Consider the following 24,656-nt stretch of genomic DNA (forward strand, 5'->3'; position numbering starts at 1 on the left):
ATCAGTTTCCGAGCTTACCGGAAATTGATCCTTTCCCCTTTTTATTTGAATGAAGTGAAATCGCAAGTGCAGTTCTTTTCATTTTCATATTTTATTGAGATTGCATTGTTTACTGGGATCAATGTTTCCGCTATTTCCCTGGGAATTGATCCTTCCCCTTTTTATTTGTATGAAGTGGATCGCAAGCGCAGTATTCTTTTTCATTTTCATCATATATTTTGATTGCATCAATTCATTATGGATCAAGGTTTACATAAACCTTGATCCATAAAGATAAGGAATGGATCCTTTTACCCTTGCGCTCGGTACCGAGGGCGCAAATGCGCTCGATCCGAGCCCTTATTCATTGTGAAGTGAATCGTAATGCAAGATTCTTTTTCATTTTATTCCTTTTATTATTGATTGCATCAATATTTATTTGGTTCAAGTTCCGCTCAGTCAGGGAATTGATCCTTATGCCCTTGCATTCGGGCCGATGGCACGATTGCTCTCGGGCTCTTATATTATTGTTGGGTACATGGGTGCTGTGCGGGGGTGGGGAACGAGAACCCCCCCCCCGCTCAGCTCCCACAGATGGCCCTTCCCCTTGGGGGGGGGGGAGGTTATCGGCGTTCTTCTCCTCGCCCGATCCGTCGAGCGCGGGGGAGGGCGCTCGGTGCCCGATGTACAATTGTATTCGGGGTCTTCCACTCGTTCGGGGAGGGCTCACCCCCCCGCGCGAGGGGACTTCCCCCCCACTAATCGCTACTACTGTTATTTCCGCAGGTGCTACTGCCACGAGGTGGAGGACCTTGGTGAGGTATGGGCGTCCTTCCATTTGCAGGGCGTGCTAGTGTCCAGGGCTGCGGTTCTATGTCGGGCCTACTGCGGTCACCCATGGAGTGGTGACCACGCTCCAGGTGACGACGTCCCTCCTCACCTGGTGTACTCACCTCAACGTGGTAAACAGTCTTGCCTACAGCCGCTGTGAAGTGCCGTTCGCCGTACCGAGAGGGGAGCGTGCCGCCGCCGCTCGTGGTTGCCGCGCTGCAGCGACCACACTTCCGCTGCCCATAGAGCTCGCCCCTGGACCTGCCGCCGGTACCAGGATGTGCTGGCTGCTGCTCCTCTTCCTGTGTTTCCGGTGCTGCCTGCCGTACCTGCCGATTCTGGGCTGACTGTCCATGCAGTTGCTGCGCTGGCTGTCCCTGCCGTTGCTGCGCTGGCTGTCCCTGCCGTTGCTGCGCTGGCTGTCCCTACCGATGCTGTGCTGGCTGTGCCTGCTGTTCCTGAGATGCCCATACTGCTGATGTCGTCCCTGTCGTGGTGGTACTACCCAAGACTTTGGTCTGTCTGTACAGGGTGCGTTCCGGGCCCTGTGGCTTCGGCTACAGCAGCCCCGGCTCCGCCCTGGATAGCAGATCTTACGTCTGTCCTGAGGAAGCTGACGAAGAAGAGGAGGAAGGTGTCGTCGTCGTGTCTTCATCTTCTTCATCGTCGTCGGCTGCCGCCTTTCCCCTTTCGACTTCTAAGGCTTCACAGCCGAGGAAGAAGAAGGTTGCCTCCTCCCTCCTAAGAAGTCTCCCTCGGGAGCTTCTCGGGACCCGTCTCACATCGGTGGGGACGGGAGGGTTCCTTCCGCTGGTCCTCCTGCTCCTTCGGGAGCGGGGCCCGTCTCTTCTTCCGCAAGGAAGAAGACTACGGGACCAGAGGGGTACCGGCTAACACCGGTACTTCCTCGCCTGGTGTCAGTGGTTCTGCCACTGCATCAGGGTCCGTCTCGGCCTCTCGTTCGCGGGAGTACCGAGTGTACGGTCGCCTACCAGCGACCGTGCAGCCAGGAACCAGACCTCTGAGTCCGCTAAGCGTCAGGTTCACGGCACGGGGCGGAAGACTGGTGACAGCCGCTCACGACTCTCACCAGACCAGCTTTCACTCTCGCGGCGAACAGCTGGCTACCGGGGACGTGACGGTCCACGACCGGGCCACGGGCTGAGGCTGGGAAGAGGTCCTCGTTCGCCGGTGCCAGCCACGGCTGGAACCAGCGACGTGACGTGCCGTGAGGACAAGCACCGGTCTCACTGTGACAGTGGAGCCTGCAGGTCGCCTGACCGTCGCTCTCCACAGAGAGCGAGCGGGTACGGCAAACCAGCACCAGCTTCTTGTACACTCGAGATCGGGGCCGCTGTGCTCAGTCCAGCCGTTCTCCACAGCGAGCCGGTTCGACCAGGCCTGCAGCTCGATCGCCACCGCGGGTTGACAATCGCCTGCAGCCTCCAAGCCTGCTGGTTCTGCCATGCGAGCGATGAGGGAGCGTCAGGTCTGCCTCTCAAGTACCTTCAACCTCCTCGGGTTTTACACCGGGAGGAGCGAGGTATTGAGGAGTGATCGTGAGGGGTGCGCCCCTCATGATCCCACCACGACGCCCTACGTGCCAGGCACGGTTCTTGGACCGGCCAGGACGTATGCGCAAGTGGATGGGGAAGGAACCGAGAGGGCTGTCGCTGTTCCCCCTTCTTAGGAGGAAGGTTCTCGGAATATGCTCTTGTTCGAAGGGCTTAACGGTCCCACTCTGCAAGATGCTGTGACTTCCGAGATCCTGAGGAACTTTGCCGAGGTTATGGCGCTGATTCGTCAGCACAACGACCTTGGGGAAGGATCGCCGCTCCCACCAGCAGAGCCACGTCTCGCTCGAGTCGTTTTGGGGCCCGAGAGGGAACCCAAATCGACGGTGGGTCTGCCGCGATCGGAGCTTGCCGACTGTGTTGAACCAGGTAGTCTCTCGTCTCCGGACAAGAAGGCTCTCTCAGTTCTGGCCGGTCGAACAAGCTACTTCACCTCCTCTACTGCGACAGAGGCGTTTCTACGTGTCTTCGGACACCGTATTTGAATACCCCTTCGGTCCTCCTGAGGTTTCGACCTCGACGAGGACTGGAATGAGTCGGAGGACGGTATCGGCTCTCTCCTGTCAGGTGTCGATCAGCCCCACCCAGACGACGTTCACAGTGGCGGCAGACCCTTACCTACAGTATGAGTTCGTAACCCTCCTCGGGAAAAACGTTTCTCCTGACGATACGTTTTCCCAGGCTCGGAGAGGCCATCGCCGTAAGGCGATGGCTGCTCCTTTCTTCTCCAACTGCTAGTTCCGCTGGGAAGGCGAGCCAGTATCCAATTCCTCCCCCATTCCCTCTCTCCTTACGGCTACGAGGGAAAGGGGAGGGATCCTACAGAGATTTCTCTGTAAGATCCCACGTTAGGGGCTGCGCTAACCGGGGGACCTTCGGGTCCTACCTGACGTAAGCCCCGGTAGTTGAGGAGGGATCCTGCCCCTTTCTCGATTCCTACGGGAATCGAGAGGACCCCCACCAGCCGATATCGTTTGACGAATTCGGTGGGGGGGCTTTCGCAGAGTGCTTAGAATTCTACGGAATTTCTAGCGCACTCAGAGTGTTCGAGTTTTTTACGATCTCCAAACACTTAGGCGAGACCACGGTCCAAAGTGAGCGAGAATCCCCGATAATTGTTAAACGATAATCGGGAACCTCGCTTATGCTCGAATTCCTGTAGTTTCTAGCATTTGGAAGAAGACTGCTGCTGAAAGAAGAGTATCTCACAGTAGGCGTTAACCTGGAATAGAGAAGAACGGACGGGAACTTCCAGTTTGGCTTGAACTATCGTCTTCGGTATTCTGTTCACCATTGAAGCTTTCCTTTGGGAAAGACTTCTCCTTCACTCTCTTGACTAGAGAACGAAGGTGGTCGATCTCCAATCCTTATTCTCATTCCTCGAGGGGAAAAGAATTTAGGATGGAGGTCGTGGTACAGAACCTACAAACTATACTACGTATATTACCCTCGTGACATGATTCTTTTAACAGTTGAATTGTCCGGGGGGTAGGCGCATACCGTAGTTAACTCTACGGTTTGTGACCGAGACGAATTGTATCTTAATTGAACTGCAACTCGGGGTTGCCTGAACCTCCCAGCAGTTATCAGTTTCGATTTAGATACTTGGTATTGTCATGACAACACCAAATCAGCTTTTGTATTTACCGAAATCCGTTTCGGTTAAATATAATTGCTCGAGCGTATTCTTTATGCTCGATGGTTCTAGCCGAACGCATTCCTTCGTGGAATAATGGATTACCTGGCAACTCAGGATGACGAGTCACCGAGAGCTACTGCGTATTGAACTGCCTGATAGCGGCTCAGTATCAGCTAGGTCTCAGAGATGACGTCGTTTCGTCTCTCACGGTCGGTTTTAGTTCTCCCCTGGTTTGATTGACTACCGAACCGTATCTCTGCCCAACAATCATGGACTTAGGTCTCTGATTAACGGGGATTCTCGCAATAATGAAGGTCCATCTACTGCTGTGACGCTCGATTTCATCGCCTTCGACATTGCGAGAATTTCAACAGAGATATCCTTCTTGGACTCTTTCATCTTTCTGTTAACCGCACGGTAACAGAAGTCTGTACTAGTCAACCGCTGCATCGCACCGCGATAATGCGAATGATTTTTGCAGACATCTGAGTTTGTCTTCAAGATATCTCTTATTCTAGTGTGCAATTTCATTGCTCGCCCGAATTAACAGATATGTCAGAAGACATCGCCTACTCTCCGACCTGACAGCTCTACTTCCAAATGTTCAGCCCATGAGAAGCAGTTCTTCAGGCAGTAGTTCCCTGTCTTCATTACTGAAAAGCGCTCCGCTTTTATTGCAACTACGATCCTCACCGGACAGCAATGAATAGCGGTTAGCGTTCTCAGTCTTTGTAGCACAGGTTCAGAATCTTGAGAATCCCTTCTCTCGGTTCACCTGTGAAGACGTAGGTTGCATTTTCTGTACACCTTCGTCTTCAACGACACATAGTGTTGTTTCTCTTAGCCGAGAATCAACTATACTATGAGATATCTTGCCATCAGGACCTCGGTCTCTAGAAGGCAATTGACTTTCGCCTGTTGGGCACATGCCTTAAGAGAGTCATCACCTTGCCTTCTGGCATCGGGTGACGAACAAATTATTTGTTTAGTCTCTTGGCATAACCCTTTTAAGGCGAAGGTCACGTGACTTGCTCGGGTGCTTGGACAACTTGCCTCCTACCGAACGCAGTCAGTAGGCAGCTGTCAGAGCGCCCAAGTCTGTTACGAACTTCGCTGTGGACTTAGTTCGGTTGTTCCATAACAATCGTTTCTTCGTCCTAACGGCTTGTCACAGTACCATACCATCGACACCCACCATTGAGTGTCGGTGTCCTATCCACTACCGAGAACAACAACTTCGCTGCAGACGGATAGACCAGTATGGGTACAGGGACATCACCGAAGTCGAGAAGAGGGATAGGTCATACGACCATTCCTTCTTTTCCTCTGAGGTAATTGCATGACTTTTCCTGCGAAGTCAAGCATCCAGGGGATGGGGATTCGTGACGCTCGATTTCGTACCGATTGCTTTTTTTTTTTTTTTTTTTTTTTAGCGAAGACTCTGAAAACCCTTCGGTTCCTGACTCTGGTTAGAGTCCTTCACAATCCCCTCCCTAATGGACTTCACCGCTTCGATGCGAAGGAGATGCTGCTTTGTCCGTTGAAAGCGCGACCGCGCTTTCTGAAGAAACTCGACATCCCAGGCTGAGTGTTAAGACTCTTCGTCAGCACCAAGATGACCTAGAAGTACACTCCCTCGAGTTACACAAGAACTTCTCCGTGGCGCAGGTACTGAAGGCAGGGGTCTGGTACAACCAGACCACCGGCACCTCCTTCTACCTTTTGGATATTGCCCACAGGTCCTTGGATCGTTTTCCTTAGGACCCGTGGTGGCTGCTCAACACGTTGTCTAGCTAACCCAGACCCTAGCAGGCTGAACAGCATCGAGTCCTGGTGTGACTGTAAGAATAGATAGTGAATGAGAGAGTGACTGGCTTCTCTTCCTATCTTTTTCTACCCCTCTACCTGTGGGTAGAGGGATACGGTCATCACCTTGCTGGATAAGGACGAGATGCCGGTGAGCTACTCGACAGAGCCCCATCCTATCCCTTTCACTAGGGATGGGAGCGAATATCCACCACTTCCTCCTACAAGGGGGGGAAGTGGATGCCAACAAGAGACAAACCATAACTTTATGTTTGCCTCTTGCAAATAGGAACTTGTTCTTGTTTGCTGGTACGAAGAGATACGCTTGCCTCTCTCTTAGTACTTGGTCCAGAGGTCTGGACCATTGATCCTGCGGTGCACACCCGATCAATCGGACAGAGGCTTGGATCCCTCCCTCGCTCTTACGACCAGGGAGGCATTCCAAGGTTGGGCGAACACCAGTCTGTTCACAAAAGACTCAGATTCCTCCCACCAAGAAGTGAGTCTTCCTATTGTAAAAGGACCGAAGGTTTGTATGCCGTGTCGGAACAAATGACAATTTGTCCAAAATTGCATTTTTCCTAACTATACAAACCTGAGGTCCTTTTACACATAGCCCCACCTCATGCCACCCCTCACTCTGCAGTTTTTGCTTGGGCCAAAAGCAAAAGTGATTTGTTTACCTACCAGTCGCGTGCAGCGCGCCTGTCGGACAAGCAGTTAACTACCGAACCCCTTGTTCGAAAGCTTACGACCTATCCAGCTGCCGCTAGTACCTTCCTATTGTAAAACGGACCTCAGGTTTGTATAGTTAGGAAAAATGCAATTTTGGACAAATTGTCATTTTAGTTTTCCTTACATTTTTTTTGTGTTTCGTAAAGTTAAGTCTACGTACTATCTGCCGTTTGTCCTCCTCCTCTGCCGCCACTTTCGGAGATAGCCTCACTCGAAAGGTAAGCTTCCATATTTTTGTACATGAACTTTCCTGTCAGATATATACTTAGCTATACGTCTCTGACGTCACGACAGAATTCAAAACTTGCGGCACACGCGACAGGTAGGTCAGGTGATCTACCTCACCCGCCGCTGGGTGGCGGTTGTATGAACCAATCTCCCTGTTTCCAGCCAGATTTTCTCTGTCGCCGGTTTCGACTACACCTGTGGTCGTTACCTCCTGATAGTTTAATTAACAGTTTCTCGTTGCCTTGGATATCTTTGGACTGACTTTCGGTGAAGTACCTGATCTTGTTGGCTTGGCATACGCGCTTGTGGATTGTTTTTTGGATATTGGTTTGGATTTTTCTTTGATTTCAAGATGTCTGATGTAGAGGTTAAGAAATCTGCTATGTTTAGGGTGTGTTCTATGGATGAATGCAAGGTGAGGCTACCGAAAGCAACGGTAGATCCTCACACAGTATGCTTGAAGTGTTGGGGTAATGAATGTTTCCTTTTATTAACCCTTGTAATAATGTGAGAAGTTGGATGAGGGTGAATGGAAGTTCTCTTTTTCCCTACTTAGGAAGGTTGGAGAAAGACAGGGTGATAAGGAAAGCTTCGTCTAGAAGGTCTAGTAAGTCTCGTATTAGCGAGGTAGAAGTAGATCCTTCTCCCGTTTCAGCTCCTGCTCCCTGCATCGAACCCAAAGATACGCCTTCGGAAGTGGCAACCATGAGAGCCACGATCCTTAGCATGGAGAAGGAAATTCGTTCGTTGCAAGGTAAGAGTGATAGTGCAAGTGATTTGTGCAGTGCCCCCAGTGCAGTGGAGGGTGCGTCTGATCGGCTCCTTAATGCTTCCAGGCCTAGACCTCTTCCAGACTCCCAGTCCCAGTGGAGGAGGAAAGTCAACAGCCGCAGGAAGGTTAGGGAGAACCCCCACCGGTCAGGCGTCCCCTCGGTAGATCCTGATGTTCGTTCCCAGGCTGCCTTAATTCGCGCCAAGAAGGAGGTTTTACGACAATGCTTCTCTTCCTCTTCATCGCTTTTCTCCAAGAAGAGGATTGGAGCGCCCTCGGATTCCTTTCGACCGTTTTGTTGAAGAGAGCCTGGAAGGCTCCTTGCGCCCTTCCTTCCAGCCCGGAGTGTTTTCCGGAGGAGCCTGAAGTGGACTTCAAGAAACCCAGGAGGGATCAGGAGTACTCGCCTCAGAGTAGGCTTCGAACCTCGTCCCCTGTGGAGGAGTTTGCAAGATCTCCGGCCCGGATTCTTGCAGGGCTGCAAGCTCAGATTTCGGCTCTTGTGGGCTCATTGGCTGGAGGCACTTGTCGTAAGAAGGACGTCTCTCTCCCCGTCAAGAAGTCTAGGCTACCTTCTCCTGCGTTGCCTTCTCAGTCAGAGTCTGCTCTCTCTCCTGTACCAGCGGATAGAATGAGGCGCTCTTCCCTTGGCAGACCCCAGTCGTCTTATAGGCGCCAATCGCGCGCACAACTTCTACTTCTCGCTCCTTTCCGAAGAACCTCCAATCTCCGGATAAGAGAGCCTCCCCCTGCATGGACACTTCTAGAGACAGGATCTCTCCTTATGTCAGACGACTAGAGCCTGGTAGGCGCTACTCCCCAAGTAGCCGCTCTCCTGCTGCCAAGCGCTGTGTTGAAGATAGGCGCTACTCTCCTGATAGGCGCTATTCGCCTGTTAGCCGCTCTGTTCAGGTCAGGTGTAAAGAGCCTGAAAGAAGCTTCTCTGCTGGTAGACAAGCTTTTACAGAGACCCACGCTTCTCGATCTAGGTTTTTGGATCATGGTAGACGCCTGTCTCCTAGTAGGCGCTCTTCTCCAGGGATTCGCTCTCCTGTTGGTAGGCGCCAAGAGCCTAGCAGGCGCTCCTCTCATTTTAGGCACAGTTCGCCAGGCAGCCGCTCTCCTCTTGACAGGTGCATGGAGTCTGGTAGGCGCCTTGAGCATAGTAGGCTCTCCTCTCCTAGCAGGCGCTCCCCTTTGGACTCCCGTGTATCTCGGGACAGACTACAAGATCACAGAGGACTCCCTCATCGGAGTAGGAAGGACGCCTTCGATAGGAGCTCTCCCGAAGCTTTGGCTTCTCCTGATAGGCGCCATACGGCTGCCAGACACTCCTCACAGGATAGGCGCACTTCTTTAGAGAAGTCCGCCTGCTCTCGTAAAGAAGCCGAAGGTTCTTCGGTAGATGAAATAGAACCTTCAGAAGAGGACTTGGTAAAGGATTCTTCGGTCTCGTCTTACAAGATCCTGACAGACCTCCTTCTTCAGGAGTTTGGAGACGCGCTTACTCCGGTCGCTCCTCCTTCTCCTCTCTCTTTATTCTCGACATCTAAGAAGACGAAGGTTTCCTCCTGTGTGAGAATGAAACCAACCATCTCAATGAAGAAGGCTTTGAGAGGTTTTGGTGATTGGCTTCTTTCTAAGGAGGAGAAAGGGAAGACTATTTTTTCTTTCCCTCCTTCTAAGCTTACGGGGAAACTTGGTTTCTGGTATGAGTCTGGAGAACCCCTAGGCCTGGGTCTTCCCTCATCTGCAGACGCGGACTTCTCTTCACTGGTGGATTCTTCCCGACGCTCGGCCCTCTTGTCTGCCAAGACTACCTGGGCGATGAACGAGCTCGACCACCTGTTGAAGGGAATGTTCAGAGTCTTGGAAGTCTTCAACTTCCATGACTGGTCGTTGGGGGTCTTAGCCAAAAGGACTCAGAACCCGGATTCCCTTTCGCCCGAGGATCTCAACAGTGTACTTACATGCATGGACAAGGCAGTGAGAGATGGATCTAGCGAAGTAGCCTCCCTGTTTGGAGCAGGGGTTATTAAGAAAAGATCGGTCTTCTGCTCTTTTCTGACCAAGTCAGTCTCTCATGCTCAGAGAGCCTCGCTACTATATTCGCAACTTTCGCCTCTTCTCTTTCCAAAGAAGATAATACAGGACATCTCTGGAGCTATCTCCGCGAAGGCTACACAAGATATGCTCGCTCAGTCTGCCCGGAAACCTAGAACGACCTTCCAGACTAAGACTAAGAAGGAGACTCCAGCTAGACAGGAGCCCTTTCGAGGGGGCCCTCCTTCTAGAGCCTCTACCTCAAGAGGTAATAGATCCTTCAAGAGAGGAAGATCCTTCTCTCGCTCTACCAGAGCGAAAAAGTAGGAAAGAAGTCCTCCAGACATCAGTAGGTGCCAGGCTACTAAGATTCGCAGAAGTCTGGGCACAGAGAGGAGCGGACAACTGGTCCCTCTCGATTATCCGGAAAGGATATCTGATTCCCTTCTCAGCAAGACCACCTTTGACGACGACTCCGAGGGAGTTGATGGCCAAGTACAGGGATCCCATCATGAGCCAAGCTCTTACTCTGGCAGTAGAATCTGGGACTTTTGGTGAACTTTCAAAAGTCTCAGTTGATCCCCAGTCAAGATCGTATCTATCTGGGGATTCGGATGGTTTCTCTGGATTTTCGGGCTTTTCCATCTCCAGAAAGGATAGCCCGATGTTCAGAGAAAGTCACAGCCTTTCTAGAGAAAGATGTATGCACAGCGAGGGAGTGGATGAGTTTGCTGGGGACACTCTCCTCGTTGGAGCAATTCCTTTCTCTAGGAAGGTTGCACCTCAGACCTCTCCAGTTCTTGGAACTGGCGTTGTCTTTCTCAAAACCTAGAGTTCTCCTTCAAGATTTCAAGAGAAATCAAGAGGGACCTCTCATGGTGGGCAAACCCCCTCAGGTTTGCAGAAGGGATGTCCCTTCACATTCCGAACCCCAACCAAGTGTTGTTTTCCGACGCGTCGGAAACAGGTTGAGGAGCGACGCTCGGCTCAAGAGAAGTGTCAGGCACCTGGAAGGAGGAACAGGTGACCTAGCACATCAACAAGAAAGAGCTGATGGCTGTTTGGCTAGCTTTGAAAGCATTCGAGCCCTACGTCCTAGCTTCGACAGTTCAGATAAACTTGGACAACACCACGGCCCTGGCATACATCAGGAAGCAGGGGGGAACTCACTCCTTCTCCCTGTACGAGACAGCAAAAGACTTTCTGCTGTGGGCAGAGAAAAGGAAGATTTGTCTCCTTACCAGGTTCGTACAGGGAGAAAAGAACGTCAGAGCAGACCTCCTGAGCAGGAAAGATCAAGTCCTGCCGGCGGAGTGGACTCTTCACGAGGATGTTTGCCAGGACCTGTGGAGACTATGGGGCAGGCCTCACATAGACCTCTTCGCCACAGCCAAGAATGTGAGGATAGACAACTACTGCTCTCCTATATCAGACCCGAGGGCAGTGTCAATAGATGCCTTTCTCCTAGATTGGAAGGGCCTAGACACGTATGCTTTTCCTCCCTTCAAGATACTGGGAGAAACTCTCAAGAAGTTTGCAGAATCGGAGGCAGCAAGGATGACGTTGATAGCCCCTTTCTGGCCCGCACAAGTCTGGTTCACAGAGGTACTGGAATGGTTAGTAGACATTCCGAGATCCCTGCCACAGAGGATCGATCTGCTCAGACAACCCCACTTCGACAGGTATCACAGAAACCTCCCTGCTCTCAGTCTGACTGGCTTCAGACTGTCAAAAGTTTGGTCAGAGCGAGAGGGTTTTCTGCAAGAGCTGCAACGGCTATCGCAGCAGCAAGAAGGCCCTCTACCCTTAGAGTCTACCAATCGAAGTGGGACGTCTTTTGGTGGTGGTGTAGGAACCATCACCTTTCCTCTTCCAGTACCTCTGTAACCCAAATAGCAGACTTCCTACTTTTCCTCAGGGAAAAAGGTGGACTGGCGGTATCAACCATTAAAGGATATCGTAGCATGCTGGCTGCAGTGTTTAGGCACAGAGACCTAAACATTTCAGAAAACAAAGACCTTCATGATCTAATAAGATCCTTTGAAACATTCAAAAAGGTTTCGTCAGAGATTCCGAGTTGGAATCTGGATGTAGTGCTGCGTTTCCTTAGGTCCCCTAAGTTCGAACCGCCTCAGTCTGCCTCTTTTAGAGACCTCACGAGAAAGACACTTTTTTTCTCATGGCATTGGCTTCCGCCAAAAGTATTAGTGAGCTCCATGCAATAGAAGGGAGAGTGGGGTTCAAAGGAGATGCAGCGATCTGTGCCTTCCTGCCTTCGTTCTTGGCCAAGAACGAGAACCCCCTCAAATCCAAATTGGCCTAGGAGTTTTGAAATCCACCGGTTTATCTGCCTTAAGTAGGCGGGAAGGAAGCAGAGAGGTCACTTTGCCCAGTACGAAGTCTAAAGTTTTATCTTCAGAGGAAGAAGAAAACTTAAGGGCAATGATGTCAACCTTTGGTGCTCTGAAGAGATCCAAGGAGGGCTTTATCTAAAAGAATGCGCTTTCTTTCTTTATCAGAAGCCTGGTGAAAGAAGCACATGTGACATGTGATGAAAGTCAATTCAAGCTTCTGAAGGTCAAAGCTCATGAGGTAAGAGCTATTGCCACTTCATTAACTTTCAATAAAAACATGTCCCTGAGTAATATTAGGAAAGCAACATTCTGGCGTTGCAACTCAGTCTTCGCGAACCACTATCTGAGAGACGTCAAAATCACGTATGAAAAGTGCTTTGCGTTAGGCCCATATGTATCGGCGGATTCGGTGCTGGGGCAGGGAGCTGAGACATATCCTTTGTAGTGTATTTTTTTCCCCCCTGTTTAGTTTGTAAGTTTTTTGGTTGTTTGAAAGAGCATGCGGGTAGCATCTCTTTCATGTCGTATGTCTAACAATGATTAGATTGGTTAGGTGATCAGTTTATGTTTGAGCTCCTTGCAATGATAGTGGTTAGGTTCTGTCATATAAGAGGGTGAATCCCCTTTGACAAGATCCTGCTCGGATTCTATCAAGTAAGCGGATACCAAATCCCTTTGATAGACCCAAAGAGTCTGTCAGCTGTAGGTCACGCCCTCGCTGAAGCTCTTCAGGCAACGCAGACTAATAGACAGTAACTATGAAGTCTTCTGCCTAAACAGGTAAGAACCAAGGTTGTATTTTACATCCTACAACAGGTGTTGTTTCCCCCTTTTTCCATGTTAATATTGCTGTCTCTTTCCCTCCACCAAGGGTGTCAATCAGCTAAGTATATATCTGACTGGAAAGTTCATGTACAAAAATGTTATTGTTAGTATACAATAAGGTTTTGTACATACTTACCTGGCAGGTATATACGATTGATGGCCCGCCCAGCCTCCCCTCAGGAGACAGGTGGAAGAGAAAATCTGGCTGGAAAGGGAGATTGGTTCATACAACCGCCACCCAGCGGCGGGTAAGGTAGATCACCTGACCTACCTGTCGCGTGTGCCGCGAGTTTTGAATTCTGTCGTGACGTCAGAGACGTATAGCTAAGTATATATCTGCCAGGTAAGTATTTACAAAACCTTATTGTATACTAACAATAACATTTTACTACATACGTACAGTGTTTCTTGTATACCATGTACACTAATACACTTTATTTACAGGTAATTAGCATTACTTTATTAAGTTAGGTATTGAATGGTCCAATTTGTTGTAGTATTTCATTGTTTATAGGTCAATTTAGCTTAATATGAAATTTACTGGGATGTTTTTGGAGGGCTTGGAACGGATTAGCCATTTTATATGTAAAATTTGGTCCAAAATACGAAAACCTCGTGATACGAAGGGCGCCTCGGAACGGATTAATTTCGTATCTCGAGGTACCACTGTAGTATAGGCAATTCGTGAGGATTAGTTGTTTGGTCTACTATACTAAAATCACTTCTTTTGATGCAAGTTTTACAGATTTTGGAATGAGCTCTGATATTAGAATATTCTAGATTGGAAAGCCTACAACTAGTATGAAAGCTAATTCCCCCCCAATGGTAGTCTATTCTGACCCTCAGTAACTTCCTCGTGGATCCGACATATGTCCCCGATTTCCACTTAGGGCAAGTATACTTATGCACCACGTTAGAGGACAAAAAAGGGCTTAATCGATACTTGTGGTTAAAAAGAGAACCAATTGTTAACAGATTTTTGGGAATTAATTTGAAATTGATCGCACCATAGTGATTATTGATAATTTGTAAAAAATGTTTTCTAAAAGAATCATCATGTAAAAAGGGAAATTTCCAACATCCCTGGGACAACCTGGAAGTGTATGCCTTCCCTCCATTTTGTTTGATCCTTCAAGCTGAACAGGTTGATGAGTTCTCAGGGTCTCAGGATGACTTTGGTAGCCCCTCTGTGGCCTCAGGCAGGATGGTTTCCAGATCTGCTGTTGTTGTCGGAGGTTCCGAGGGAAATTCCCCCTTGGCGGCATCTCCTGTGTCAGCCGCATGCAGAAAGGTTCCACCAGTCAGTAGAATCCCTGTCTCTTCACAGTTGGAGGCTATCAAGTATCTCCTCCGAGCGAGAGGCTTTTATCAGAGAACAGCAGGGCATATGGCCACAGTCTCAGAAGGTTGACCTCAGCAGTTTACTAAGGCAAATGGGCGATTTACTGTGATTGGTGTCGTAAATGGGGTTTTTCTACATTCAGATCCTCTATTCAGAACATAGCAGACTTTTTAACCTTCCTCAGGGATGAGAAACGTTTGTCCGTTTCTGCTATTAGAGGCTACAGGGTGGCCCTGAGTTTAGTGTTACGCCTTAGAGATATCGACATCTCCTCATCCTGGGAACTTACCTTTCTAGTTAAGGGGTTTGAGCAATCGAGTTCTCCTAGGGAGCTCAAGCCTCCGACGTGGGATGTTTCCTTGGTTCTGAGAAGTTTCACTAAGGGTCCATATGAGCCTTTGCATCACTCATTTGACAGAAACTTGACGCTCAAGACGGTTTTCCTCCTGGCCTTGGCATCTTCGAAGAGAGTGGGGGAGCTGCAAGGTCTGAGCTATGATGTGAAGTACACCAGGGGTTGGGGGTCAGTGTCTTTTGAATTTGTCCTGAAATTCGTGGCCAAGACCCAGAATCCCTCTGTGCACAATAATAGGTTCACTTCCTTTTCCATTCCATTCCATTTGTGGGTGGTGATGCTCAAGAGTGCTTGTTGTGTCCTTTCAGGGCTCTGCGTTGCTATCTTGAAAGGACATGGCACCTTAGACCAGGCTGCCGCAGACATTTTGTTAGCACTGAACGTACAAAGAAAGAGGTTTCGAAGAGTACTATCTCTTTTTGGATACGGGAAGCCATCAGAAAGGCATACTTGACTCTTGATGATTCCGCCGCCATGTCTGTGCAGGCTAGAGCGCATGACATTAGGGTTATTGGTCCCTCTCTGGCTTTCAAAAAAGAACTTGGCTGTACATTGAGTGCTCAGTGCTGGTACTTGGTTACGCCAGTCCACGTTCACTTCTTTCTATCTTAAAGATGTTGCCCACAGATCTATGGATGCATTTTCCTTGGGTCCTGGGGTTGCTGCCCAACAGGTTGTGTAGCTCATCATTGCCCTTAACAGGGCACATTTGTATCTTCGTAAGATGATTGTGTGGATGAGAGAATGAGTGAGTTGGCTGGTCTCTTTCTTTCTCTTGTACTGTTCCTTCTTCATTCCGGCGGGTTGAGGAATAGGCACAACTTTCGCTGGACTGGTCTGATACAGGTGAGTAAGGTAGTCATACTGATAGCTTGGTCGCTTGGTATGCAAATAACCAACCCTCTATTCGGTAGCATAAGCTCCGCTCCCTGGCAAGGGGGAGTAGGGAGTGGTAACAAACCCCCGGTGTGTTGGTTTGTTTTTGGAGAGTCAAAGTTTCTCTTTAGTTCCCTATAATACAATGATTCTCCCATATATCATTGTACATCGCTCAGTGTCTGGGTGGTTAGATTCAATGTATTTAGCTTCTCACGGGCATCAGTTCCTCTCCTGAAGTTTTTTCTTCTGGAGCTGGACTGGTGGGCAGGCGTGCTTGAAATGAATATTGTGATCAGCCATGATATAGGCTATTTGAACAGAACAAATTGTAAGTTAGGTGAGAGAGCATTTAAATTATTCCTGTGGAGGGCTCTACATAAAGCCAAACAAAATAAACAAAGTGCAAGGTGAATACAAGGCTGAATATAAGGGTAACTTGATTAGTTTTCGCCCTGATAAGAGTAACAGTTGTAGGAGTGCATTGTTCATTCATAGCTGTGAGCCATTTGTTTGTAAGGGTAATGTTGTAAGATGACTTTGAAATTATATTAAAGTGTTTTAGGATGATAGCTGAGCTATCAAAATCCATAGGCAGTTATAAGCAGTTTTAGAGGGGTCTCAAGTACTATTTGCGAGTTTTAGCTATTCACGGGCGGATATGGTCCTTAACCCTAATACTAGGGGTCTACTACTTGCTACCAGTTATGTCCAATTTCTGACCTGTATTCAAGACCAATACCATTTACAGTTGGGTTGTAACAAGTTTTGATATTTCAATCTTAAAAAAAGCTTTGTTCTGGCTTACAGGAAAAGATATTGTAGCAGGGATTAAAAAGTTTTGTTCTGGCTTACAGGAAAAGACATCGTAGCAGGGATTGGGGTTCATATTTGAAGCTAATAGTGGAAGATGTGGTTGTGTTGTCAGCTCCGTGAATGTGATTTTTTTTATGAAGTATGCATGATATACATACGCTGGGACCAAGCATTATATGTACGTAGTAAGATATGTCTTTGGAAGTGGTGTGTCTTCTAGCCTTTGAGCCCTTTATTAGTGTTAGTGAACTACATTGGAACCTCTACGTACGAAAGTCCCTATGTACGAAAAATTCAGGTCACGAAAGCAATGACGAATATTTTTTGCTTCTGTGTACGAAAATAATTCAGGTTGCGAAAAGGTAAATATGAGATTCAACTGGGCCGCCGAGAACAATTTCAAAACTGGCACGCCGCCAACTGAGTAGACTCGCCACCATCCTCCCGCTCTCCCATTGGTTCGTGATGCCAGTCACCGCCGTAAGATTTTGCTCTCCTATTGGTCAGCATCAGTCCCATCATGCCTCTACGTAAAGGCGTTCCTTGACCATTTTTTGCGGCAGCGTTATCGTAAACACATGGAATTCGTTTGTTCACATATATATCATTTGTTAACGTAAATTCGTGTTAGTGATTTTGCTTTCGTTGTACTGTAAGTTACTTTATCGTGTTGTGTGTGAACTTAATGACTTATGTTATTAGCCATGGGTCCCAAGAATGTTGCTGAAGTTCACGGAAAGAAGAGGATGTTTTCTATGGAGACGAAGATGGAGATTATCAAGAAGTGTTAATGTTTTCTGCCATTTGTTAATGTGTTTCGTAAAGTTTAGTGTTGTTGTTTTCTGCCATTTTTTAATGTGTTTCGTAAAGTTAAGTGTTCATGTTTTATGCCGTTTGTCCTCCCCCTCTGTCGCCACTTTCGGACATCACCTCACTCAACAGGTAAGGTTCCACATTTTACTACATATATGTACGTACATGTACACAGTATTTCTTGTACCCTGTACACTAATACATTTATTTACAGGTACAGTAACGGTTAGGTTAAGTATTGAATGGTCCAAATTGTTGTATTTCATTGTTTATTGGTTAATTTAGCTTTATTATAAAATTTACTGGGGTGTTTTTGTAGGGCTTGGAACGAATTAGGCAATTTACATGTAAAACATAGTTTTAGATACAAAAAAAATCAGGTTACGAAGGCCGCTTCGGAACGGAATAATTTCGTAACCTGAGGCACTACTGTACTTTTGTGTCAAATCACACTTACCTAATAGGAATTAGTCATTTGTCAATCTGCTTTTCATTCCAGTCTACTTTGAAGAACTAATGTCTGGAAAAGCCAGTGATTTCATTGAACCTATTTCATTTCATTTCAGCTGTGTACTTGATTTTTTTTAAAATGGTATTTGGATTTAGACATTGTTCTACACTACCAATAATTGTAGAAAAATAATATTTAAAACTGATTTGCATCCTTGAAACAAATCCCAGGTTTAGGCAGTCTTATTTATAAAATGTTTTATTTTATACTGTTCACAGCTATGATGTCATCTTTACTAATGGCAAGGATGCAATCCTTGAAAAATTTGATCGTCTTGAAGCTCGAGTTGTGTTTGGTGCTGAGGACTTTTGTTGGCCTAATATCAATCTTGCTACTCAGTATCCAAGAGTCTCCTTTGGGTACAAATATTTGAATTCAGGAGGTATGTGAACACCATTGCATGTTTTTATGACATAAATGCATTAGTTTGTTCATAGTGATTGTTTTGATATGGATAAAATAAGAATTACATTGTGTTTTCTTAACAGGGTTTATTGGATATGCTCCTGAAGTTTACAAGGTTGTATCAGCAGCAGAGGTAGACAACAGTGATGATGACCAATTGTATTATACAAAAGTGTTCTTGGACAAAACTTCAAGGGATGGTTTAAAGATTAAGCTAGATACACAGGCCAGAATATTTCAGAACCTCAATGGGCAGTTTTGTAAGTGTTACAGTTTTTGTAACTCCGGAGATTTAGTTATCTTTTTATTTGTTTTATAATACCATATGTTTGGTGATTTATTAGCTATACCATATGAAACTGATTTTATAAGTATGTATATACTACAGTATTATATACTGTATTAAGGTTTAATGTATCCTCTTTTAGAAGATATTAAAGCTTACATCTCTGAAAACATTTAGATGTTAGATATTAATACAAATTGCAAAGTATTTCTTTATAAATGCCTCCCTTTACTAATCTTTGAAGGTTAGAGCATTTCGAAAAGTCAGATTACCTTGTATTTAGAACGTATTATAAAAAAAGTAAGGTATTTTCCTTAAGAGCACCCTTTTTGTTTCTTGGCATTTTCACATCTCATGATTTCAGAAGAGATAACACATCTCTGTTTTCACCTCAAGACTTCCAGTTTGTTAGTAGATGGATAATGTTTGGTACTTCGTTGTATTAGATTTCATCTACTATATTTATTCAAAGCATATGCTGCCATATATCCTTCAGTTGAATTAACATTTATTGATGTAGTAGATATCCAGATCAGTTTGAGAGCTCCAAATTGTTTTATGAAACTTATAATGAGTGAGCTCTCCCTTAATCAAGAATCGTTCTTTTCGCTTGCCATCAACAACCTTTCACTACTCGACATAGTATGGTTGGTGTTTTTAGTCTTCACTGTTTATGTGATTGTATATGCATGTTTTAGTGTCTGTTTTTATTGCTTGTGTTGGGTACATCTTTTTCCTTTGGCAGACAATAACTATGTTTGTAATGTGGTATCCCTTAAATAAATCTATCTGCTAACTTGTCTGTATGTGAAATTTTTTAGTTTTTCATTCTTATATTCATCAGGCTAGTGTTAATACAAAGCTACAATAGTCATGATTGTATTTTCTTAATTTATTTTTATTGTTAGGTGCTTTCCACACCTTTAATTTTGTATCATATCTATTTACTTTAGAACAAAGAGGAAAAGCTCCACAAATTTCCCTTTGAATGATCTCTTTCTCCTTGGGCTGTCCCCTATGGACAACAGATGCTTTTACATCCCACAAGTGTAAGTCCCAGCCTGTATCCACAATGACAGTATACCCTCTCCTTTTGCTTGTGTGTTATTGAATGTGTTGCATGACTCCTTCATGATTTGTTTCCTCTTGTGTTACTTGATTGTTGCCATCCTTTGCTGCTTGGGTGAAAAGCTGTTCTTTTATTACAAAGTTGTATTGTTTTGAGTCGTATCATCAGCCTACTGTTATCATGTTTGTTCCCCTAGCTCCTCCATTGCTCATGGCTTTCCTTAAAAATAACCTTGTAAGAAATGCTAGAAGAGTAGTAAGTTTTTTAAGAATTTAAAAGAATTCCAAAGGCTTACTTGTGATTATAACCGTAGATAAGGCACATGTCACAGACAAACACAGAACTCAGAGTGAAGATTATTGGAAAACATGCCAAGGTAAACAGAAATTGTGAATATAGCATCCCAACTATACGAGGCCAGGTTGATCTGATGCAGAGATTGCCTTGAGGACAAAATAGGAAAAATCTTTAGTCCTCTCCTATCTTCATTCTAAGTGCTATGTAACATTGTGATGAAACTAAAAATAAGCACATTAGTGTTTGTTGTTAATGGATTTTTCACCTTTCTTATGTATTTGATTTTTGTTCAACTTAGTCTTCATGTCTGCGTAGTGTACCCAACTGTAATGCACAGATAGTTGCTCAGACATAGGAGACGGTCTTGGAACAAATTTGAAATGTATATAATCTTTTGAGGCAGGTACCAGTGAAGTGTGGTCTTGTAACAAAATACTAATATAATATATTTTTTAGATATTCTAATTGTTCCCATTAATATTTAAATTTGGCCAAATAGTTGTACATAATTTACATAAGTTTGTAAAGGATAGTGTATTAGGAAATTAGGTTAATATCATGAGGTATAAGAAAGGGATTTGGTTTTTTATTTGTGGGTCATATCGTTATTGAAATGTAGTTCTATTTGATGCATTAATTTCTGAAGTAGTTTCCTGTAATGAAAATTCACAATGGAATGTATTGAGATATTTATGGAAAAAATTCCAAGTCATAAGTCCTTTTGAATATTCATTGGTAGTTATTTATTACAAATTCATTGATCATGGATTGCAATGTTTATATATGAAAACCTATTTTATATTATAAATTCTAGTATGTACTTACCTTTTTCCTATCTTTTGTTGCAGCAATGTAGTGGTAAATAGGTAGCTTGAAATGTCAACAGTCGGTAGTATGGAGTTTTTTTCTGACTGGCAAATGGATTAGTATAGAGAGATTAATTGAGTAGCCTAGGTTTCTCACAACTAGATAGAACCAAGATTTGGATTATCAATTTGTACAGGACCAGGATTTTTCAGCCAAGTGTTTGATAGTCATTTCTTGCCATCCTGAAAATTTACCCAGCACTTTTAAATCTGGTATGTTTGCTTGGAATTATTCTAACCACAAAGATAAGTGAAGGAGGACATTTGTTAAGTGTAGTGGTCCAGTTATGTTTTTTTCCAATTCTTATATACAGCTGTTTTATATGGGGGCTCAGTACCATCTATATCCTATTTCAGCTGATGTGTCCCTCAAGTTTGATGAAGATGATACTCACTTAATCAATACAGTGTATCAGACCACTCCTGTTGTGATTCATGGAAATGGCCCTTCCAAGATCTTGCTGAATTCTGTTGGAAATTATATTGCAAAGTCCTGGATTCATGAGAAAGGATGCTTGGCATGCAAGGAGCAAACATTTGACTTGGATCATTTACCAGTAAGAACAAATTATGTAATAAGTTTCTTAGTATCATTTAATACTGATATGATATTTTTGTCTTGTACTTTAATGATTTCATGTTTGACATATAGGTTTGAGGAAGACTGTTTTGTGTCTTTTATAATGTGCCGCAGGGAATGCTAAAATTAGAAAATGGTTTGAGCTATAATATTGTTAACTGTAAGATACAATGAGTAAGAGTAAAGGAACTGTATAATAATCAAATCATCTACTTCATGTAAAGTTTGCAATTAAATGCTGTAGTACATGCTGAAATTGTTTAATCACATTTTGTAAAATGTTAATTGAATCTGGCGTGGTGTTAAGCTGTACAGTGGACCCCCGTATTCTCATTCTCCAGATTCGCGGACTCACACATTCGCAGATTTCTCTCGGGAACGTTTCCCCGCATTATTCGCGGAAAATTTGCGCATTTGTGCTATTTTTCTATGATCAATATCCACAAATTCCTGGTTTTTTAATGAATTTCATCATAAAATGCACTTTTGTTCATGAAACTTACCTGTCAGATATATATATAGCTGTATTTTCCGAAGTCCGACAGAATTTAAAAAACTTACGACACACGTAGTGGGAGTCAGGTGGTTAGTACCCATTCCCGCCGCTGGGAGGCGGGTATCAGGAACCATTCCCTTTTTCTATTCATATTTTTTCTGTCGCCGGTGCTGTAAACACCTGTTTTCAGCACCTCCGTCTTGGATTTAGGAAACTTTGGCTACTTAAGTATCCTTATTGATTTTTTGGTATTTTGACTTTGGATCGGTGGCTAGGCACACGTTACTTGTGGAATTAATTGGATTTTGGCTTGATTTCTCTTAAAACTAAGATGTCTGGGTCTAGTTCGGCTAGCGCCAGGTTTTGTAGTAGAGGTGAATGTAGAGGTAGGCTACTGAAAGCATCGGTAGACCCGCATACATTGTGTAAGAGTTGTAGGGGGCATGATTGTTTGTATGAGAATCGCTGCAAGGAGTGTGAATGTCTTTCGGAGTCTGCGTGGAAGGCGTATGAGGCCTATCTTCGTAAGCTTGAGCGTGATAGGTTGAGGAGGTCTTCCTCCAGGAGTGTTTCAGGTAAACGTCAGGAAATTCATGTTTCTCCTACTAACCCTCCTGTTGTAGTTACTACTCCTAACCCTGTAGTGCCGCCTTCGGGCCCTGAAACAGTGTCTTTGGAGGGTAATGCCCTTACTTTAATTTTAGAGTCAATTCGCAATCTGGAATCGAAAGTGCTCGCCTTAGAAGGCAAAAGTGAAGGTGCAAAGTGCAGTGACAGTGCCCCTTGTGTTGTGGAGGGTGCGTCAGATCGGCCCCATTTCGCTTCTAGGCCTGGACCTCTGCCGGACTCCCAGGTTTCAGGGAGAGGGCATGTTGAAAGCCGAAGGAGGGTTATGGGGAACCCCACCGATCTGACGTGCCTTCGGCAGTTTCTGTTGACGCTACCCAGACTGCCAAGGAGCGTGCGCGTGCACGCCTCCTCAAGGAGTGCTTTTCTTCATCCGAGGCTTCCTCCCTGCGTAAGGGGTGGAGCACTCAGTCAGATTCACGCCCATTGAAAAGGAGCGTTTGTGAACGGGACGCTTCACGTCCTGGGATATCTCCCGATCGACGATTTTCGCCTGATAGTGCCTTCGCGGCCTTCCCGCCGCAGAAGAGGAGTAGGGCGTCATCAGATAATGACTCCTTCGAGCGCCCCAGTCGCTCCAGAGTTTGCTCAGTGGCAGTTCCTGTGAGAAGGAAGAAGGCGTCCCCTTGCCCCTTGCCTTCTCACAGGATCAGCCCCTCTCCTGAGAGGGAGTCTTCTCCTAATGAGAGGATTCTTTGCTCATTACAGCAGCAGCTTGCTTGTGTGATTTCTAAGAGAGAGACGCAACCACGTCGCCGAAGGAAGGATGACAGGCTGCCCGTCAAGAGATCTAGACAGTCTCCCTCTCCGTCTCCTCGCTCGTCTCTCTCTCCTATATCGTCGCCTTCTAGAGTTTGTACGGCTCCCCAGCGGCTCTCTAGAGGGCACGAAGATGAAGCTTTGACCCACCGGTCGGAGAGACCGTTGACGCTTTTTGGACGCTTCTGTTCAAGCTCAGCATGATCTTGACGCTCGGCCGGACACCAGGGGAGCGCCAGTGGCCGCCAGGAGTGCACCAGTGGACGCCAGGCGTGCGCCAGTGGATGCCAAGCTCGTGCCAGCGGACGCTAGGCGCGCGTGAGTGGACGCCAATCGTGTGGCAGTAGAAGCCAGGAGTGCGCCAGTGGACGCCAGGCGCGCGCCAGTTGATGCTCGGGTGGACGCGGATGTGGACGCTCGTTGATGATCGCGTGTGTTTGAGGACTCTCTTCAAGATTCTTCACGCCTTCAAGAGGTGCACCGTGTTCCGGCTTCGCCTTTACCTGCTCAGGAGTCTGCTGTGCCTTCGACTTCGCAGCAACGTTCCGGTTTGAAATTTGGACCTGAGGGTCTTGTATCGGCTCTACTTCCTCCTACTTCACCTGTGTAGGAAGGTGAGGTGAGCGGGGCTTCATAAGAGGCTGATGATGAGCAACTGCTGGCTCCTGTCTCTTCAGACTACCAGGTCTTGACCCGCCTTCTTCAGTCTGCTTTCGGGGACACCATTCAACCGGCAGCTCCTCGCTCGCCCCCCTCTCAACTTTCGTCTTCTAAGATCAACAAAGTCTAGGGGTTTGTGAGGATGAAGAAGTCCCTTTTGACTAAGAGGGCTTTTCGTAAGTCCACGACTGGATGGAGAGAAGGAAGGCTCAAGGAAAGACCTCGTTTGCTCTTCCGCCTTCCAGGCTTAGTGGAAAAGCAGGGATGTAGTATGAGACGGGAGAGGATGTCGGTCTCAGACTTCCCTCTTCTGCTCAAGGAGACTTTGCAAGTCTTGTGGATGCCTCGAGGAGGTCCCTCCTTTCTTCATCCAAAGTGACTTGGTCGACGACGGAGATGGATTACCACCTTAAAGGCCTCTTTCGGACGTTAGAGGTCTTTAACTTCTTAGATTAGTGTCTTGGAGTTCTGGATACTAAGTCTCGGAGTCCCAATTCGATTAGCCTGGGGGAGCGGTCCAGCGTCATGTCATGTATGGACAAGGCCGTCAGGGATGGTTCAGAGGAGGTGGCAGCACATTTTTGCACTGGTCTCTTGAAGAAGAGATCCCTGTTTTGCAATTTCACTGCTAAGTCAGTCTCTCCCTTGCAAAAGGCAGAGTTGCGCTTTGCTCCTCTTTCCGATCATCTCTTCCCCCAATCTATGGTTAAGGACCTTGCTACTAGTCTCCAGGAAAAAGCTATGCAGGATCTCCTCGCCCAATAGTCTCGGAGAACTGCGGGCCCTTCGACTTCTTCGGGAGTTTCGATTCCTAAGAAATCGAAGCCCTTTCGAGGTGGATCTTCCTCGAGACCGGCCCCTTGAGGAAGAGGCACTTCCAGAGGCAGAGCCCCTGTGCTTACAAAGGGCAAGAAATGAAACAGAAGTCCTTCAGTCACCGGTAGGAGCCAGGCTTCGGCTGTTTGCGCAAGCCTGGAGAGAGAGAGGTGCAGACAAATGGTCACTGGACATCTTGGAAAAGGGTTACCGGATCCCGTTCCTAAAATCACCCCCGCTGTCTACGACACCCAGGGATATGTCACCCTCGTACCGGGTGGAAAAACAACAAGTTC

At 46.4% G+C, this 24,656-nt stretch overlaps 1 protein-coding gene across 1 annotated transcript in view; it reads left to right on the forward strand.

Annotated features, from left to right (window-relative positions):
* Positions 1-24,656, forward strand: part of LOC135217126 (procollagen-lysine,2-oxoglutarate 5-dioxygenase 1-like) — a 597,528-nt gene that overhangs the window by 41,878 nt on the left and 530,994 nt on the right. Inside the window, exons 4-6 of the mRNA XM_064252833.1 lie at positions 17,718-17,881; positions 17,988-18,164; positions 20,780-20,979. Of these exons, the coding sequence (XP_064108903.1) occupies positions 17,718-17,881; positions 17,988-18,164; positions 20,780-20,979 (541 nt within the window). The remainder of the gene's footprint in view (positions 1-17,717; positions 17,882-17,987; positions 18,165-20,779; positions 20,980-24,656) is intronic.

This window comes from Macrobrachium nipponense, chromosome 7 (genome assembly GCF_015104395.2).
Source record: "Macrobrachium nipponense isolate FS-2020 chromosome 7, ASM1510439v2, whole genome shotgun sequence".
Classification (NCBI taxonomy): Eukaryota; Metazoa; Arthropoda; class Malacostraca; order Decapoda; family Palaemonidae; genus Macrobrachium; species Macrobrachium nipponense.